The sequence below is a fragment of the Anabrus simplex genome, chromosome 1 (assembly GCF_040414725.1).
Source record: "Anabrus simplex isolate iqAnaSimp1 chromosome 1, ASM4041472v1, whole genome shotgun sequence".
Taxonomy (NCBI): domain Eukaryota; kingdom Metazoa; phylum Arthropoda; class Insecta; order Orthoptera; family Tettigoniidae; genus Anabrus; species Anabrus simplex.
This window is the reverse complement of record NC_090265.1, coordinates 288087959-288106109: the sequence shown is the minus strand read 5'-3', so window position 1 is coordinate 288106109 and position 18151 is coordinate 288087959. Positions and strand designations below refer to the sequence as shown.

General features: G+C 39.1%; 1 protein-coding gene across 2 annotated transcripts in view; it reads right to left on the bottom strand.

Annotated features, from left to right (window-relative positions):
* Smyd5 (SET and MYND domain containing, class 5) overlaps positions 1 to 18151 on the bottom strand; it is a 286654-nt gene that overhangs the window by 98361 nt on the left and 170142 nt on the right. For both annotated transcript variants that reach the window (XM_068231074.1, XM_067134770.2), the window contains one exon: positions 370 to 478. In XM_068231074.1, the coding sequence (XP_068087175.1) occupies positions 370 to 478 (109 nt within the window). The remainder of the gene's footprint in view (positions 1 to 369; positions 479 to 18151) is intronic.

Below are 18151 nucleotides of genomic sequence, written 5' to 3'. Positions count from 1 at the left end.
TTATGGTGTTGTGGGTGTTATAATTAGTGCTTTTGACAGACTGGAAAGCCTTAAAATTACATTAACTAAGCTGACACTGGAAAATGTGGCTTCCCTCTTAACAAACAAACAAACAAACAAACAAACAAACAAACAAACAAACAAACAAACCTGGGTGACATTCCTAAATTCAGATCACACTGATGACTGAGAAAGGAACTGTATACAAAGTCCTAATTTCAGATCCTATTTTGTACAACATAACAACACTGCCAATCGAGTGATGGACAACAGACATGATAGCCAAATGACCACAGATGTGTTCTGCCTGTAATGTTGTTACAACCATACCTCATGTCTATGTAGTATTCCTAGAAGTAGTAAACCTACCTGCATAAACAAATGAAATGCACCTTCTTTGTCGTCTGCCTGCTGAACAGTAGCTAACATTCGGGCCATAAGCATTATCGATGCAGTCTCTGGTGGATAATGCATTTGTCTGAAATTAAAGAATGAAAAAAATTACACATGGACATAAAGTATCCTGGCCACCTGTAAAGTGTTCTAAAAATGATGAGCAGGGATGATGGCACCAATTGGTAGTTACTCCAACAACAGAAGACTTTGCCTTCTTTGATCTTGGAGACAAAGATCTCTATTCCTGACTTGACCTCTTTGCTGATGACTCAAAATAGTGGCAACAGGTTTCACAACCAGACAAAATTTGCTCCAAGAAACTTTGTCCATCCATGTGGATTCATCAGAAATGTTTCAGGTATATATCCCCATCCATACAGCTTTCTGTTCATTGTGGACGCACCCCAGTAGCCATTTTGAACACTTTCTTATAACCCAGTTCCCTATTCAGGACACTGTGTTTGGATCCAACACTGAGGTTGACACACATTGACAGTTCACAGACATTGATGTCCTTCACCACTTGTCCACAGCAGCAGTCTTACCTGTGTCATTACAGCCAACAGTCCAGGTCATGGGAGATCGGCCACACATGCCCATCCACCTTGAAACTCATCACGCTACTTAAACAATACATCTCTGCACATGGCTAGTATTTGAACAAAGACTTCATATACTGAAGAAACTTCCTTCCACAAAAATTGATTCAGATAAATCAGACAACATTTTTAAAAACTAAAATTTTGTTATTAACAGGATAGCCAAATTTTGGCAGGCTAAAATGTTAGAAATAGCTAATGCAAGGAGCTGACGGAGATCTTGCAATGCAGTGCCACTATCCAGCTCATCCCAACACCGCGCTAAACACAAGAAGCATCCATACATGCAGCACACTGACAATGGGCCTAGACCAGTTGAGAGAAAGTTAATCAACCAGAGCTTGAGCATAACAATGGCATCTAGCAAGAGAAAGTGGGCATTTTAAGTGTTGTAGAGAAACTAAAATTTATCTGAAAAGCTAGAGTCATAGTGTTTCTGTGGCAAATGTGTTTAAAGAATACGGCTACGCAAAACAAACAGTATACTTGGGGACAAAACATGATGGCCTCAGTTCCTGGAAGTGAGCTGAAAGTCAGCTGTCAATCCCACCCTGCAATGTTAATGAGTTCTAAGTGATCCTTGCTTGGTGTGGAGAGGATGCTAAATATTTTTAACTTATCAATTTAGCACAAGAGCAGTAATATGTCAATTTTCTTTCGGCTGTGGGTAAATAAAGAATCACAGTGCAATGAAGCAGAATTAAATCAGCTTCCTGGACCAGCTCCACCTGATTCTCCTCCTCTGCTTCCAAGAACTCTAACTGAAAGTGACAAAATTGTGATTGGCAGAGGTGTTAAATTACAAGAACAAATCATGATGTTGCCAAGGAACATTAAAAATTTCTTATGAGGTGTTTTAGGAAATGGTGGAGTTATAACTGGTAAAAATTTAAATAATTTAACATTAGAAGCGACAGGAATCTGTATTACTATGGTGAAAAAAAGCAGTTATGTTGATACGTATGAAACCCCCACTAAAAAGAAAGTTCAGAACAGATATTTAAATTTGATAAAATTGACAATATCACTCAGGACTTGCTACGTCAAGCAGTTTTTTAGTATTATAGGGACAGTAAATCTCCTACAATAGGTGACCTAACAGAATCAACAAAACAGAAGACAGCTGGGAGAGATTATCAGTTTCCATATGGGGTGAAGACAGTTTGTCGCCTTCTGAAAAGTATGGGATTTAAATACCTGCCTGTACCTGAAAAGTGCTTAAAAGCTGAACAACCTGAAATATTTCCTTGGCGGTACAGATATCTTCAAGATATTCAAGATCTCCGGGCCCAAGGTTATTCTGACGCACACCTTGATGAGATTTGGTTTGACAGTAACTGTTGCAGAATGAAGAACTGGACAGACAATTCTAACAATTGTGCTGTAACAACCCCATTCAACAAAGGCAACAGAACTGCTATTGTTCATTGTGATGGATGGTTTGGTTTTATTAGTGATGCCCTTCTAGTCACACATACTAAAATGGCAGATGCTCCTGTCGATTAAAGAGCCTCCATGGCTCAGGCGGCAGCGTGCCGGCTTATCACCGCTGGGTTCCGTAGTTCAAATCCGGTCACTTCATGTGAAATTTGTGCCGGACAAAGCAGAGGCGGGACAGGTCTTTTCTCCAGGTACTCCGGTTATCCCTGTCATATTTCATTCCAGCAACACTTTCCAAAATCATTTTATTTCATCTGTCATTCATTAATCATTGCCCTGAGGAGTGCAACTGGCTTCGGCAACTGGCAGAATTCTTATCCTCGCCGCCAGATGGGGGCTTCATTCATTCCATTCCTGACTAGGTCGAATGACTGGAAACAGGCTGTGGATTTTCATTCATTTCCTGCGGATTACCACGGCAGCATGAAATTGGAAATATTTGAAAACTAGTTTGAAGAGAGGAATTTCTTCAATGAAGAATGAATGAAAATCCACAGCCTGTTTCCAGTCATTCGACCTGGTCAGGAATGGAATGAATGAAGCCCCCATCTGGCGGCGAGGATAAGAATTCTGCCTACTATAATGTTTAGAAGGACCATATGTGATAGTTCTTTATGCTCCCATTGGAGCACTTTAATCAGTATTAAATAGAGTCAGCTTTTCAGCTTCTTCTTCTTCTGCTCCCAAAACTTCTTCATCCTGTTGGACCTGTTTGCCCTTTGGTTGTCAGTAATGGTGTACTTATTATTAACAAATATATTACAATTGAGAAGTATCCCGATGGCAATGGTCACTTACAGTAGTGTGATAATAAAGTTAAAACACAATCACCCAACAAGTAGTACAACAAGAGTACAACAAGCAATTCCAGTGAAAGAAAATATTATAGAAAATACTACTAGTTTTAACACTTTAACATTCTAAATCCAGCACCATTGTATACAAATTCACACACAACTTCAGCATTTCCAGTGCTTAGCTTAACACTACAGCTTACTATTCTGACAGAGTTTGAAATGTTTAAAGGCATTTAAGCACCTAACTGATTGCAATATTGTATCAAGGCAGATTATCATAAGTTATTATGCTTCCTTGGCTTCGTCGAAATGCCACTGAAATTACTACATCATCCTGTAAGCTCCTTGTAGTAGTATGGATTATTCACGCAAGCGCTAGCCTTCACTGAGCTCGGGCACCTGTATTGTGCTGCCACCTTGTAGCATGTACTGAACTCTACTTGTACTTGATTGTTTCCGTATGTAACCACAATATTTTGATCATCATCTGTTGTTCTGAATGGAAGGTAGAAGAAGAAAGTTCTTGCTGTTACTGCTGGACCTTTGGATTATATCCTGAGCACAGGAAGAAAAAAAAAAAAAAAAAATGATGTTTACTTTTGATCCAGGATAATTGTATCACTGTGTGGCGATAGCCACAAAACATCTTTTGATTTGTTTTATCTGTCATCATTGGAAACTGTAAGTAGCAATTCTGATCTTCTTGATCCCGGAGGTGCATGTAAGTGATAAGCAGTAACTATGATTGAAATGTTTTGTGTCGTTCGGTATATCTTCATCTAAATCGTGCTACGTAATATTTAACTACCACTGTGAGTGAGAACTGTGAGAGACTGAGAGAGAGACTGTATTTCAGATTATCTCTATTGTGAATTAGTTATCAATATTTTGTGGGGCTTTAATGTAATTATTCGTAGAATGATTTTAGGTCGTTCATCACTCTAAAACGTTTTCTTTAAAAGAAAATTGACGTATTGAAAGCTGTTGTAATGACAAGTATGTCTCTCTAACTACTATACCTAGGAGTGTGTGTGTCATAATAGTTTTTTAAGTTTTACTTTGGGTTAATTCAGCTGGGAAAATCTTTAATATCTTACTATCCGAGTTATTGTGTGAAAGTAAGTGAATGAACAAGCGGAAAATTGTTTTTTTAATGACTAGTTCTATCCTTTGTGGATTATCTTTTGGGTGGGATGCCATTTTTTTTTCTTTCTTAGGTCATGTGAACCACTGCTATGGTTACATTCACAACTAATGAGTGGGTGTATGTTGTGTTATGTTTTAACATTTGAGTCTGATGCCACTGTTTCTGGTTGACATCTGACGTTCGTTAATTGAATGATGGTTGGGTTTTGTTCTTGGTGTTGAATGTGGGACAGAATACGTGCTTTCATATTTTCTGTGGTTCTCGGTGTTTTAATCTATTAATATTTCAATCTGGAAGATAATTCAGCTTGGTGATCCTTCATAATTAATTTCACATTAATGTTTTATTCTTTGATTATGCGTTCCTGATTTGTTCTTTGTGGAACTTGGGATCTGTGACTGACTTTTCCTGATTTCTGTTGGATGACATTTGAAGTAGTCATAGGGAAACTTAAATGTCCCATGTTTCTTAATTTGATTTAATATTTTCTGTATCTTACATTCAGGATTTATAATTTGTTATCTGTCAGTTATTTTCTTCCCTGTCCATTAAAGTTCTTGTTTGACTCAAATCTGTTACTATTATTTTTAGTCACTGGTAATTTATTTATTGTTTTATCCGCCTAGCCTCGGTGGGCTCAGGTCACTTCTACGCCTTCACGTCCTGGCTTTGGGATCATCTTGGTAAGTGCGACACGTTTGATTCTTATCATCCCAGCCATGCGACTATTGTGTTATACCAACTCCGAAGGTATGCGATATTATTAGCTTAACATTAGAACACCGTAATATACACATTCCTCGTACCTTAAGTATTTCAAAATTTTACACTATGAGTTCTAGTAGATTGAGCAGTCCAATTACTATTATTTTAGCATTGTAAATACAACACATTCATATGCAAGTTCACACATACCTTGAATAATTCAGATGCCTTAATACTATAATTTATAGTGGGTCGAGCGTTACATTAAAACATGACACCATTTACGCACAATTTACAGAATGCTGGAGTCTATTCTTGAAGCATTTTACATTTTTGGGAAAAGGCTCTAAGACAGCTGCAGGTAATGCATTCCAATCACCATAGTTAGTGTCCTGCGATCTACCTTTTACTTTATGCGGATAATCTGTCTTATTTATGTAACAGGGTTTTCTAGACAATTGCTCAACTTTCTCCAAGCTGACTTATTTGTATAGGCATTATACATGGCATGCAAGTTTCCTTCTAGTCTCCAGTGTCTCCCACCCAAGATTTTCTGTCATACTTATCACACTACTTCTAGGATTGAAATCATTAAGCACGAATCTTGCAGCCTTTTGTCGTACCATCTGAAATTCCTTAACGAGTCCTGTTTGGTATGGATCTCATACAGCTGCTCCATATTCCAAGACTGGCCTAGTGAGTGATATATAGCCCTGCACCTTCGCCTGGGAAATGTTGCCCTTTAGCACCCTCATCACGAAGTGTAAGGACTTTTAAGCTTTAGAAATAACACTTCCTATGTGGGTGTCCCATTTTAGATCTCTCTTTACATGGATTCCTAGGAACTTGCATGAGTCACTCCCTACAAGAGCGTCCAATCCAAGACAATATTGAAAGTCCCCTTGCCTATGTTTTTTTTCTATTCTTATGAGACTGTACTTTCATGCAATTTATTTTCATTTCATTATCGAGTGCCTACTTACAGGAGTTTATTTAAATCAGCCTGTAATAACCTATTACTGCCAGCATTCTGTATTTTTCTGTATACTATGCAATCGTCCACAAACAACCTGCATTCACTTCTAATTTCGTTTGGCAGTACACTGATAAATGCCATAAGCAGGAATAGCCCTATAACACTACCCTGTACTACTCTCGGCGTTATAGAAATTTCGTCGGAGTACTTACTTCCCACCTTTACCCTCTGTGTGCGGTCAGTCAGAAATTCCCAGATCCACAGAACCACCCTTTTATAAATATTTATTTCCACCAATTTTCGGATCAGAATGTCATGTGGTACTACATCAAATGCTTTTAAAAAGTCAATTACAATAGCATCAACTTGTACACCTTTGTCTAAAGACTCGCTAATATCTTGAAACAGCAACATCATTTGATTCTGGCAGGAGAAACCTTTCTAAAATTATGTTGCTGGCCATTAATCCTCAAACTTTTCTCCCGCTGTTCCTTTAAAAATTCTGAAATGAGATGTCCCATTTGTTTATATACAATGGACATACAGTAAGGTTAACGGGTCTATAGTTGTCCATTAGCAGCCTGTTGCCCCCTTTAAAAATCAAAACTACAGTTGCTTTCTTCCAGTCATTTGGAATTTGGGTATTGTTGAGACACACAGTAAATAGTATTTACAAATAATGTAGAATAGCTCTACCTCCCAGTTTCAGAACCTCCCCAGCAATATTATCAGACCCTGTTGACTTATTTCACCTTAAGTTCTTAATTCTTTCCTGAATTTTTTAATGGCTAATTTGGAAGAGAGAATGATCAGTGTTATTGAGAATGTCTATCGCTAAGATATTCTGCTCATTAAATATGTTCCAATACCAGTGATTTTATTCATTAGCTATTAGTAGATCGGCAGTAATTACCTCACTTTCTCTGGATATTATCACCCGCACATCATGGCTGGCTTCATTCCTTTTCCTAACATACTTATAGAGATAATTCCATCCATTTTCCCTGGAAGAAAGTTTGCCTTTCATATATTTGTCATAAGCATCTTTTTCAGAAGCAAGTTCTTTGGACAGCCTGTACAACCTATTCATATGCCCTGAACAAAATTGCATTTTGTTGTATGCTTTCCTTACTTTCCTTTTAAGGCTCCTAATTTCCTATTGTAGTATTCCGGAAAATTTAAGGGGCACAAACTGCTCAGTGGCCCTATTAATAATATTAAAAAAATTATCGCACATTACGTTTATGTGCTCACCTCTTGAAGCCCAGCTGGGAACTCTTTGTCATAGAAACTCTTGGAATTTAAAGGAGTCAGTTTTACTATACTGGTATACTTTTATTTTTATTTTCATTATCTAGTTTAGTGTTTAAGGGATACCTAATATTTAATTCTGCAGCAGAATGGTCTAATTCCTGGTATTGCCATACAGCTAATGTTTAAGTCATCGGGTCTTACAAGATAAACATCTAAAGTGTTGTTTCCTCTAGTAGGAAAGTCTACTACTTCGGTAAATCCACCATCCCTAATTAGCTGGTTTACCGCAACCCTTGTAGGATTTCAGCAAGATATAGCAGATATCCTTGATTCAGGAGGCCAAATGGACTGTATTGCGATTGACCTATCTAAGGCATTTGATAGGGTAGATTATGGAAGACTACTGGCAAAAATGAGTCCTATTGGACTAGAAAAAAGAGTGACTGAATGGATGGGAATATTTCTAGAAAATAGAACTCAGAGAATTAGAGTAGGCGAAGCTTTATCTGACCCTGTAATAATTAAGAGGGGAATTCCTCAAGGCAGTATTACTGGACCTTTATGTTTTCTTATATACTGTATATATATATCAATGATATGTGTAAAGAAGTGGAATCAGAGATAAGGCTGTTTGCAGATGATGTTATTTTGTACAGAGTAATAAATAAGTTACAAGATTGTGAGCAACTGCAACATGACCTCGATAATGTTATGAGATGGACAGTAGGCAATGGTATGATGATAAACAGGGTTAAAAGTCAGGTTGTGAGTTTCACAAATAGGAAAAGTCCCCTCAGTTTTAAATACTGCATTGATGGGGTGAAAGTTCCCTTTGGGGATCATTGTAAATACCTAGGTATTAATATAAGGAAAGATCTTCATTGGGGTAATCACATAAATGGAATTATAAATAAAGGGTACAGATCTCTGCACATGGTTATGAGAGTATTTAGGGGTTGTAGTAAGGATGTAAAGGAGAGAGCATATTTGTCTCTGCTGAGACCCCAACGAGAGTATAGTTTCAGTGTATGGGACCCTCACCAGGATTACTTGATTCAAGAACTGGAAAAAATCCAAAGGAAAGCAGCTCGATTTGTTCTGGGTGGTTTCCGACAAAAGAGTAGCGTTACAAAAATGCTGCAAAGTTTGGGCTGGGAAGACCTGGGAGAAAGGATACGAGCTGCTCGATTAAGTGGTATGTAATACCAATATAATGGTCCGTTATTGGACATTATAAATTTTCCGGCTAACTCATTCTTTGTAGCCTGCGTTTCACCCTCGTGTGCTAAGTTAGGCTCGTCAGTTGGGACTTAGCACACCACCCAAGACGCGAGGCTAGTGCATACCGTGGAGGCCACTGCATAGGCTACTTGAAGCCACCAGCAGTGCCAATGCACTATGAGAGCTATGTCTCATTTCCAAAAATTGATGCCTGCCTGGCCATCAGATGATACAGACGTTGATTCCCATAGGGAACTTAAAATATTTGTCCTGAATGAGTAAATTTATAATACCAATGTAATGGTCCGTTATTGGACATTATAAATTTTCCGGCTAACTCATTCTTTGTAGCCTGCGTTTCGCCCTCGTGTGCTAAGTTAGGCTCGTCAGTTGGGACTTAGCGCACCACCCAAGACGCGAGGCTAGTGCATACCGTGGAGGCCACTGCATAGGCTACTTGAAGCCACCAGCAGTGCCAATGCACTATGAGAGCTATGTCTCATTTCCAAAAATTGATGCCTGCCTGGCCATCAGATGATACAGATGTTGATTCCCATAGGGAACTTAAAATATTTGTCCTGAATGAGTAAATTTATAATACCAAGTTCCCTATGGGAATCAACATCTGTATCATCTGATGGCCAGGCAGGCATCAATTTTTGGAAATGAGACATAGCTCTCATAGTGCATTGGCACTGCTGGTGGCTTCAAGTAGCCTATGCAGTGGCCTCCACGGTATGCACTAGCCTCGCGTCTTGGGTGGTGTGCTAAGTCCCAACTGACGAGCCTAACTTAGCACACGAGGGCGAAACGCAGGCTACAAAGAATGAGTTAGCCGGAAAATTTATAATGTCCAATAACGGACCATTATATTGGTATTATAAATTTACTCATTCAGGACAAATATTTTAAGTTCCCTATGGGAATCAACATCTGTATCATCTGATGGCCAGGCAGGCATCAATTTTTGGAAATGAGACATAGCTCTCATAGTGCATTGGCACTGCTGGTGGCTTCAAGTAGCCTATGCAGTGGCCTCCACGGTATGCACTAGCCTCGCGTCTTGGGTGGTGTGCTAAGTCCCAACTGACGAGCCTAACTTAGCACACGAGGGTGAAACGCAGGCTACAAAGAATGAGTTAGCCGGAAAATTTATAATGTCCAATAACGGACCATTATATTGGTATTATAAATTTACTCATTCAGGACAAATATTTTAAGTTCCCTATGGGAATCAACATTTGTATCATAAGTGGTATGTTCCGAGCTGTCAGTGGAGAGATGGCGTGGGAGGACATCAGTAGACAAATAAGTTTGAGTGGTGTCTTTAAAAGTAGGAAAGATCACAATATGAAGATAAAGCTGGAATTCAAGAGGACAAATTGGGGCAAATATTTGTTTATAGGAAGGGGAGTTAGGGATTGGAATAACTTACCAAGGGAGATGTTCAACATATTTCCAATTTCTTTGCGATCATTTAAGAAAAGACTAGGAAAACAACAGATAGGGAATCTGCCACCTGGGCGACTGCCCTAAATGCAGATCAGTAGTGACTGATTGACCTGACTGTAGCCCCTTCCCGTAGCCTCACCAGACCAGTTAATGTCTGGAAGATTTAGGTCACCTGCAATTATAAAACTTTTCTGCATATTGTTGCCTGTGAATGTAACATCGTACAGCCTATCGAGTATCGAGAACTTGTTACCAGACGTGCTATATATTCCTATTTGAATGGGGTTGCATTCCCTTGATCCTTGATTTGCACACACACAGCATTTTGTGATCCTCATCAACCCATTTTAGACAACTACCTATGTTCTTTCGCACACAAGATAAATACTCCGCCACCTCTAGACTCTCTGTCCCTTCTATATAATGAAATCACCCTAATTTACTTCACTACTATTTACATTCTCATTCAGCCATGACTCTGTACAAATGACAATATCCACATGGTATGATCCAGCAACATTCCAAAATTCAATCATTTTATTTTGTACGCTCTGACAATTCACCTGCAGAAGTCTTAGGGTCTTACCTCCATAGCCTATAACCCGTGGCTGCTCATAGCCTGTCATCAGTTCCAGTTGGCAGCCCTCCTCCAACTCCAGTCTGGACAATGCCTCTTACCACAGCCATGCATTTAACCCTAAACCCAATCAATCCTGGAAGAAAGATCAAATCCTTCAATACGGTATATGATTAATAAAAATATTCCTGTCCTTCATCCTGTTCCTATAATTCAAGTCCTTCTCAAAATTATTGCGAAGGAAATGCCTACTGGAGAAAGAAGAAAGTATGTTGTAAACGAATTGGCAGCAAGTTATGGACACAGGGTCTTGCACATACTATCATACCACTGCATTTTTATTCACATTGAGATGGTGTGGTCAGAGATTAAAAGGAGGGCTACATCACAATCTAAGAAAGAAACTGGAGGATATTATTCAATCACTGAAGGAAGCCTGTATGCTCATGACACCTGACAAGTGGAGAAATTACATCAGCCACGTGGAGAAAATAGAAAATAGCTACAATAACATCCAGTCCATTTTTGACACCAAGGATTTGCATGCAGCTAACAGATTCTTCCGAGGAGGAAGACAACGAGGATTAAGATAAAAAATTTGTAAGAAAAATTAATGGATTAATGGTTAATAGTTTTTCTGGAGACCCTCACTTCAAATTAAATGCCTTTTTTCCCTTTTAACCAACATTTTTAAATACACCCTAAAGTGGGAATTAACCAAAACACCCTAAAGTGGGAGGCAACGCCTTAGTGTATTGCTTTCCCTTAACTGCCAGAAGACGACGTGCTACCGCCTGCACCATGGAGACAATAATTATATTAATTATCAATAATAATTCAGTTGTCCCTTCATTCAGTATACATAAAGTATTATTTTGACTTTTCAAAATAGTTTGCATTACAAAGTGCGCAGCCTATTCTTGGGATAAAGTTGGGTAATTTGATCATTTATACTGTGAACAATTATATAATAATAGCAACAACAACAACAACAACAAATTATATTTTTCTTTATTATTCATGTGGCTACTTCAACCTTATAATGTTCAGGCATTTATGTGGAGTTGAAATGGGAAACCACAGAAATGATTTCAAAAATATTCAATGGTGGGTTCTGAGCCCATGGCACCTCCTGAGTTTGGGGTTTGGTTTACTAGCCCATTGTCCTATCACTGAGCTAGTACAGTTTTAAGAGTCGTTTAAGTTTGTGTTTTAGTATTCAGGGACCTATTTTCGTAACCTCATAACCTATTATAGACTGCCATAATACATAATCATTTTCATTCCCCCTTGTTCACTTCCTGCCAGGTCAGTATGTTGATGGCACTTCTCCAATGTTGCCTCTCCTTCCACCACTCCTCTTCAGTAATTGTATTCCAGTCCAGTCTTCTTTTTCTTATACTGTTCCTGAAGAGTCCATTCATCTGTCTCTGGGTCCTCTTGCCCTCTTTCCTTCTATCTTAGCCTCCAACACTTACTTGTTTTGGTATCCTTCCCTCCTCCATCCTCATAACATGTCCAAACCATCTCAATTTATTCCTCTCCATGCTATCAGTCAGTCAGTTCTTTTTTTTTTTTTTTTTTTTTTTTACCCCTATCTCTTTTCTGACCTTAACATTTCTTACTCTGTCTCTCCTTGTCTTCCCTACCATCCTCCTCAGGAACTTCATCTCACTGGCCTGAATTTTACTACAATTTCCTGCTGTCAAAGTCGAAGTCTCTCATGCATATGTTAATACAAGGGTATAGTACATCTTGTACATTTTCTCTTTACAATTTATAGGAACTTCTCTGTTCCACACCATGTTTTTTCCCTTCTTGTGGACAGTACTTTCCGCTCGTAACTTTCTGCTGATCTCCTTATCCAACCTTGCATCTTACATCATTTCACTTCCCAAATATTTGAAGTATTCAACTACCTCAAGGTTTTGTCCCCTGATACTGACAAAAGAGAAGAAAAATAAAAATGAAAGAATCGCCATAATACATTACATACATACATTATCATTATAGACTGTTATGCCTTTCAGCGTTCAGTCTGCAAGCCTCTGTGAATTTACTAAGCATCGCCACAATCCTTGATTTGCAGCTAGTGTTGTGGCCTCATTTAGTTCTATACCTCTTATCTTTAAATCGTTAGAAACCGAGTCTGACCATCGTCGTCTTGGTCTACCTCTATTTCTCTTACCCTCCATAACACAGTCCATTATTCTCCTAGGTAACCTATCCTCCTCCATTCGCCTCACATGACCCCACCACCGAAGCCGGTTTATGCATACAGCTTCATCCATCGAGTTCATTCCTAAATTAGCCTTTATCTCCTCATTCCGAGTGCCCTCCTGCCATTGTTCCAACCTGTTTGTACCAGCAATCATTCTTGCTACTTTCATGTCTGTTACTTCCAAATTATGAATAAGATATCCTGAGTCCACCCAGCTTTTGCTCCCGTGAAACAGACCTATGTAAAGATAGTTTCCTCTGAGAGCTGACTTCCTTCTTACAGAATAGTGTTGATCGCAACTGCAAGCTTACTGCATTAGCTTTACGACACCTTGATTCAATCTCACTATATTACCATCCTGGGAGAACACACAACCTAAATACTTGAAATTATCGACCTGTTCTAGCTTTGTATCACCAATCTGACATTCAATTCTGTTGAATTTCTTACCTACTGACATCAATTTAGTCTTCGAGAGGCTAATTTTCATACCATACTCATTGCACCTCTTTTCAAGTTCCAAGATATTAAACTGCAGGCTTTCGGCACAATCTGCCATTAAGACCAAGTCGTCAACATAGGCCAGACTGCTTACTACATTTCCACCTAACTGAATCCCTCCCTGCCATTTTATATCTTTCAGCAGATGATCCATGTAAACTACGAACAGCAAAGATGAAAGATTACAGCCTTGTCTAACCCCTGTAAGTACCCTGAACTAAGAACTCATTCTACCATCAATTCTCACTGAAGCCCAATTGTCAACATAAATGCCTTTGATTGATTGTAATAATCTACCTTTAATTCCATAGTCCCCCAATATAGTGAACATCTTTTCCCTCGGTACCCTGTCATATGCTTTCTCTAGATGTACGAAACACAACTGCCTATTCCTCTCGTAGCATTTTTCAATTACCTGGTGCATACTGAAAATCTGATCCTTCACCATTTCAGGTCTAATTTCATCTATTCCTGCTGCCTTATGACAATGGAGTTTATTTACCATCCTTTCCACTTCCTCAAGCATAATTTCACCAACATCATTTTCCTCCTCCCCATGAACTTGGCTGTTTGCAACACCACCAGGATGATTTCCTTTTATTTTGTGTTTGACTTTAATACATTTGTCTCGGGTTGCATATAAACATGCCTGGTACAAGGTGTATGGTTGCTGTGTGCAATGACACGAGGATTATATGACCACCCTACACCAATGAACGCTTTTTATCATCTTTGGATGATTATTCTCGGAAATAATGCCGGTAAAATAGAGAACACAACAACACGCGAACAGAAACCTCTGATGAATATCTCTCATCACAAATGCTGAGTGCAGAATAACATGTTGTGAGTTAAAATATTCTCCTGCTGAAAGCTATTTGGGTGTGCTATTTACCAGCTGATGAGCCCAACTTGGCACACTGGGGTGAAACGCAGGCAACCAGGAATGAGTTAGCTGGAAAATTTATAATGTCCGATAACGGACCATTTATACTGATATTTTGAAGAAGGCAAATACGATACTGTTTCAACATTTACCGGTGAAACTTGTGCCGCACCAAATGCTCTTTGGCTCCATCGCTCTAGCTGTGCTATTATTCTATTTCCTAGAGGCTATACCATATGTTTGTTGTTCTAATATTGTAACTTTCTTCGACTTTACAATTACTTCTTCCCTAACTTGACAGATGGTGCCACCATGCCACTTTGATATTCCAAGATATTTCTTTCTTCCCTACCTTTTGCTTTTATTATCTCTGAAAAGGAGAGGCGCTTTTTAAAAAAAAGATGGTGAGACGGTCTTGTGAAATATGTATCATGTGGTACAAATGGTTTTTGAAAGAGATGCAAACCTTGCCTTGCTTAATTCTCTGTCCTGACTTTATGTTCAGGATCACTTAAGGTGCACGGAATCTGACCCCAGGTATTTATTATTTTACCTTTTTCCTTAGTTGCCACGCCTACTTGGTTTAATGTCTTTGTGATCTCGTTTGTGTTATTTCTCATTTTATCATTGCGATGTGATATTCTGTTTTACTTTCACATTATTTGCTATGGGCTTTACGTCGCACCGACACAGATAGGTCTTATGGCGACGATGGGATAGGAAAGGCCTAGGAGTTGGAAGGAAGCGGCCGTGGCCTTAATTAAGGTACAGCCCCAGCATTTGCCTGGTGTGAAAATGGGAAACCACGGAAAACCATTTTCAGGGCTGCCGATAGTGGGATTCGAACCTACTATCTCCCGGATGCAAGCTCACAGCCGCGCGCCTCTACGCGCACGGCCAACTCGCCCGGTTTTCACATTATTATTCCTGAATGTATTTATACTGTTATGTAAGGACAAGAAGGTACTACATACCCATTTTGTGTGTATGGGTGCATGTCACTGTCTGCCTTGGTTGTGTGTTCGAGACCTGTATCTGTCTCCTTCGACGTTTCATCCTGGGTTCATTATGTTATGTGTACATATAACGCTATTTTTTTTTTTTTTTTTTTTTTTTTTGCAACTTGCTTTATGTCGCACTGACACAGATAGGTCTTATTGGTGATGATGGGACAGGAAGGGGCTAGGAGTGGGAAGGAAGGAGCCGTGGCCTTAATTAAGGTACAGCCCCTGCATTTACCTGGTGTGAAAATGGAAAACCACGGAAAACCATCTTCAGGGCTGCCGACAGTGGTGTTCGAACCCACTATCTCCCGAATACTGGACACTGGACGCACTTAAGCGACTGCAGCTATCGAGCTCGGTATAACGCTATCTTGGGTCAATTCATTTTCGCCTCTAGAGCAGATATGAATGAGTCCAATAGTGTGATTGTTCTGTGATTTTATATGATGGGGTGAAACTTGTCTTATATTTACGGCCACCCTGAAACTTGGATCTAATCTTTCAGATCGAGCCCATGTACTATGAGCTTACATGCCTGTGCTGCTGCGATTCCATCACAGTGTGTCTCTGTTTTGCTTTTAAGATACCCTGGACATTTGGTCTACGTGTATTCATGTATGAATGGATAGTATGAATGACAGGTGTGTGGTATCTTTATTTCTCGTATTTCTTTATGGGCGTTATTTTCTTTTTTTATGTGTGTGTTTGGGTGGGCATATTGCTTGTTTCATTCCCCATTTTAGGCTGATTCCACCATTTCTATTTGTAGTTTCGGATCTCATTCTATTTTTCTTATTTTATGCTCTGGGAGTATGTTTATTTTTTTGTGTGGCTATGGCAACCTTTAGCTTCCCTCACTTCCCTATAACCTCTCTGTATTTCACGGTTCATCTTTTGGCAAAAGTACTTCTTTGCCCATGTATTATCTTTTTCTCGATGCTAATTCCTTGGGGATTGTTTTACGTAAGAAGAATAATTCTTAATTGATGTGTGTGACTTCGCCCCCTTTTTCTGATAAGGTTGTTGTTACCAGTTGGTTACTATACGATTTCTCCGTATAAAGAAAGAAATGTTTTGACCTTATCTCATTATTTTTTTCCGTCAATACGGAATGATTCTAATATCTTGTAATAACTTATCTCATTATATCGTAAATCGATGATTGTTCCCCAGCCTCTAAATTATTATATTATTGTGAAGAAAATATGATACAATTAAATGAGAAGTTAGTGACATTAAAAAGATCTCCCAATTATATCAAGCAACGTTAAAAAGTCCATAATTATGCATGTAAGTTGTATTCACTTCCCCTACGTTTCCACTGTTGTTATACTCTGCTTTATCCTTGCTTTAGCCAAAGTTTAATTTAATGAACCCTATTGTGTTTTAAGCTACATCTGTCTTGAGTTATTGCCTTTCTATACTGGGTTTTATTTGTATGAGAGGCATGGATCCAGTTCCTGACCAGTCATTAGTTTCGACCACTCCACGGTAAATTTTTGTTATTTTTGTGTGTGTGTATTACGTGCGTTTCTTCTTTGTAACGTTGAATGATGTGCGTTTGCGTATGTTCTTTGACTGTACTACATTAGGCCTGAAGGAGAGTAAGTGTTTGGTTGAAACTGACACTGATTTTTTTCTAGTTGCTTTACGTCGCACCAACACAGATAGGTCTTATGGCGACGATGGGATAGTAAAGGCCTAGGAGTGGGAAGGAAGCAACCGTGGCCTTAATTAACGTGCAGCCCCAGCATTTGCCTGGTGTGAAAATGGGAAACCACGGAAAACCATCTTCAGGGCTGCCGACAGTGGGATTCGAACCCACTATCTCCCGGATGCAAGCTCATAGCCGCGTGCTCCTGACTGCACGGCCAACTTGCCCAGTAACTGACAATGAAATGGAGGTAGAATGTTTGAATTACATTGCAGGTTGGATGGCAAAAAGAAAAAAAACGACAGCACTTATCCACAGTTAAGTTCCCCCCCAACAGACATAGGAGGAACATACGACAGTACGTATTGTTCTGGGTCCTGGGTTCAAAGTATGTCATACGGTGGTCTTACAGAGCCGAAAGCTGAGTGGTCACAAACTGTATGAGGAGAAATGTTTTGTTCTCATCATGGACTTGCAGTCCGAAGAGGGTTGGGAGTAATACAAAACCTAGTTTCTTTAATATGTGCAAGCAATTCTAATTTAAGAAATGATCTGGTAGCCACATTTCTTAAAATAAGGACATAGGCTCATATAAATTTTTTAAACAAATGTGAGGAAAAAGGAAAAAGTGGAAGAAAACATGTCAATGTTATGGAGGTGAAAGTCAAGAGGATAAAGAAAATGAAGAAACTTACTCATTAAGGTAAGATTCACTTTATCATAATAGAACTGTTTGTTCATTCTTTTGTTCGCTTGCTTGTTTATTGGTCATAAATAATGCTCAGTTTTGTTTAACTCAGAATACTTTATTGGATTTCAGTAGTGCAGTGTGGCCACTAAAATCCTATTAGCAATAACCATAGTCTTGTGACACGATTAGCTCCTGTAATGTACATTGTTGTGTTTGTTATCTAATATTTACAAAGTCAGTTTAAGCAAGTATAGGGGACACATGAGAGAATAATTGTTTGGTTAAAACATATTGCAATCACTAAATTCCTTTGGAAAGCGCTTCCGCAATCAAAGTCAATCAGTGTGACGTCACGCTCGAATAGCCAATGACCGCAAGCCAGCCACTGTGGGAAACCTGAACCTTGGATGGATGACAACAATGGGGTAGTGGTCTTGGCCTTGCAAGAAACATGATACCAGGACAAAGCTATAATGGATGTAGAAGGTTACAGGGTCTATAAAGGAATGAGAGCAGTGAAGACGGGCAAGAATTTGCCGATGTCTGGAATGGCCTTTGCAATAAGTAAGAAGGTTACTGGCTCTCTCTATTCCTTCAGAGAAATTATCCCTTCTGACTCTTCACTGCAGA